Here is a 3217-nt window from a genome sequence, read left to right as displayed (position 1 = left end):
GGTAGACAGGATAGTGAAGAAGGTGTTTGGTATGCTTTCCTTTATTGGTCAGAGCATTGAGTATAGGCGTTGGGAAGTCATGTTGTGGCTGTACGTTGGTTAGGCCTCTTTTGGAATAGTACGTCCAGTTCTGGTCTCCCTGCTTGAGGAAAGAACTTTCAAACTTTGAGAGGGGTCGGAAAAGATTTACAAGGCTGTTGTGAGGCTTGGAGGGTTTGAACTACAGGGAAAGGCTGATTAGGTCAGGGATATTTTTCCCGGAGCATCAGAGGCTGAGGGCAGCCTTATAGAGGTTTATAACAGGCATGGATAGGATGCATATCCAAGGTCTTTTCCCCAGGGTCAGGGAGGCCAAAACTAGAGGGCATATGTTTGAGGTGAGAGGGGAATGATTTGAATGGGACCTGAGGAGCAATTGTTTTCACGCAGAGGGTGGTGCATGTATGGAATGAACTGCCAGAGGAAGTGGTGAGGCTGATATAATTATATTTAAAATGCACCTAGTTGGATACATGAACAGGAACCATAAGAGCCACATGCTGGCAAATGGGACTAGATTAATTTTGGATAGCTGTTTGGCACAGTCGAGTTTGACCAAAGGGTCTGTTTCCGTTCTGTATGACTCTAATTGTCTTGGTGAAAGCAGAAGTGTGATTGTGAAGACTGAACTTTCAAAGCAGCTTTTGTGATTAGATTAGATTACTTACAGTGTGGAAACAGGCCCTTTGGCCCAACAAGTCCGCATCGACCCGCCGAAGTGCACGCAACCAGACCCGTTCCCCTGCACCTAGCACTATGGGCAATTTAGCATTTTGAATTCACCTAACCTGCACATTTTTGGACTGTGGGAGGAAACCGGAGCACCTGGAGGAAACCCACGCAGACATGGGGAGAATATGCAAACTCCACAGTCAGTCGCCTGAGGCGGGAATTGAATCTGGGTCTCTGGCGCTGTGAGGCAGCAGTGCTAACCACTGTGCCACCATGCCACCCATAGATGTTTTGCTCTTCCTAGGAGCAGAAGAAATTTTGCATTTGTGAGAGAGCAACTGAGTGAGTGTGGACATTTGGGATTTTGGTGGAAAGTGGGAATTCATTGCACTGTGGGGATCAAGCCCTCCCTATCCAGTCATTTCAGCTGGTGAATGAGACTCAGCAGTTCATGCAGGCAGTCAATCCAGGTAATATTTTTTAAATTCCTGCTTTGGAAATAGAACCAGTCTGACTCCAGATTAGGATACTGACAAACTCTAGCCTCATCCCTTTAATGCATGGTCTGAGCTGAGATGTCACCTTTTGTTATAAAGCCTTATGTTAGCTTGAGAGGGTGCCTTACAGGAAGTTCTGTGATTTACATATTTATGATACCTGTAATCCATTGTAAAAGATGAAAGACTTAACAATCCAGGTTTGTTCAATATATCATTTCAGTGGCAGGACACAAATGTCTTTCCATAAATTCTGTGCCTTATGGTCTTATTCTCCACGACCACCTGATGAAGGAGCAGTGGGATGATGCTTTCAATTTTGTGAACTAACAAAAGAAAAGGGTGTTCCACAGAAAGTAGAATAGCTTGTTCTGAATTTCTACCCTGCACTGACAGTAATGATTTTTGTAATCTCTTTTTCCAGAGTATTTGAAGATCTGAAGATGCAAGTCTCAATGAACAGATGAAGGCCTGATGCCTGAAATGTTGACTCTCCTGCTTCTCATGCTGCCTGACCCACTGTGCTTTTACAGCGCAACACTTTTTGACACTGACTCTTCCGCGTCTGCAGTCCTTATTTTCACGTCAATATCTGACAGTCACTCAATTGATCAGGACAGCCACGATTTTTGACTATAATTCTGTGAGAAGGAGCAAACCTTTTTGGTTCCTGTTTGAGTAAGTTTTCGTTATCAGTGGGCCTGGATGAGAGACCCAACTGTTGCTGCCCACTGAATGTGGAGACTGAAACTGTTATACGGCCTGGAAAGAGGAATTCCCAGCAGTGAGGGTAAGTACATGCGTTTGATTGTAGCTGAAGCTTCGGACATGGAGAAACCGTGGAAGTGTGATAACTGTGGGAAAGGCTTCCGTACTCCGTCTGACCTGGAGATTCATCAGCGCGTCCACATGGGGGAGAGGCCGTTCTCCTGTCCTAAGTGCGGGAAGGGCTTTACCCAGGTCTCTGCCCTGCTTAGGCACCAGCGGATCCACACGGGGGAGAGGCCTTTCAGTTGCCCCGAGTGTGGGAAGGCCTTCAGCAATTCCTCCACCTTGCAGACCCACCGACGAGTCCATACGGGAGAAGGCCTTCAGCTGTCCCGAGTGTGGGAAGGCCTTCAGCTATTCCTACCACCTGCTGAGGCACCAGCGGGTCCACACGGGGAGAGGCCTTTCAGCTGCCCCGAGTGCGGGAAGGCCTTCAGCAATTCCTCCACCTTGCTGACCCACCGGCGAATCCATACCGGGAGAGAGGCCCTTCAGTTGTCCTGAGGGCGGGAAAGGCCTTCAGCAATTCCTCCACCTTGCTGACCCACCGGCGAGTCCATACGGGAGAAGGGCCCTTCAACTGTCCCGAGTGTGGGAAGGCCTTCAGCTGTTCCTCCCACCTGCTGAGGCACCAGCGGATCCACACGGGGGAGAGGCCTTTCAGTTGCCCCGAGTGTGGGAAGGCCTTCAGCAATTCCTTCACCTTGCTGACCCACGGCGAGTCCATACGGGAGAGAGGCCCTTCAGTTGTCTGAGTGCGGGAAGGCCTTCAGCTATTCCTCCGCCCTGCTGAGGCACCAGCGGGTCCACACAGGGGAGAAGCCCTTCAGCTGACCTGAGTGTGGGAAGGCCTTCACCCGCTCCTCCAACCTCCGAAACCACCAGCGACTTCATGTGCCATCGCAGGGAGACTGACAGCGACTGGGTGCCATTATCGACTGGACTATCAACCCAGTTCTGGGATCTGTTGGGTTTGAATCTCACCGTGGCAGATGGTGGAATTGGAATTCGGTCAGAATCTAATGATGAAACCATTTTCTGGTATTGGGTGGGGGAGAAAACCCTAATCTGATTCACTCACGCCCTTTTTAGGAAAGGAAACTGCCGTTGTGGGAAAGGATTCACTCAGTCGTCCAGCTGCATCCTTTACCGGTCTGGCCTACACATGACTCAGGACCCACAGCAGTCTGTTTCACTCCACACTGCCCCCGTTCCTCGCCCCACGGGTTAAGGCTGTACCA

At 49.7% G+C, this 3217-nt stretch overlaps 1 protein-coding gene across 1 annotated transcript; it reads left to right on the top strand.

Moving 5' to 3' along the window:
* Positions 1-1127: 1127 nt before the first annotated feature.
* Positions 1128-2314, top strand: LOC132808337 (zinc finger protein 239-like; the record flags this gene model as incomplete). Its single annotated transcript, XM_060822091.1, has 2 exons — positions 1128-1181; positions 1633-2314. A coding segment is annotated over exon 2 (371 nt), but the record flags the coding sequence as incomplete, so codon positions are not given.
* Positions 2315-3217: the final 903 nt, after the last annotated feature.

This window comes from Hemiscyllium ocellatum (assembly GCF_020745735.1).
Source record: "Hemiscyllium ocellatum isolate sHemOce1 chromosome 27 unlocalized genomic scaffold, sHemOce1.pat.X.cur. SUPER_27_unloc_42, whole genome shotgun sequence".
NCBI lineage: Eukaryota > Metazoa > Chordata > Chondrichthyes > Orectolobiformes > Hemiscylliidae > Hemiscyllium > Hemiscyllium ocellatum.
This window is presented reverse-complemented; position numbering and strand designations above follow the sequence as displayed.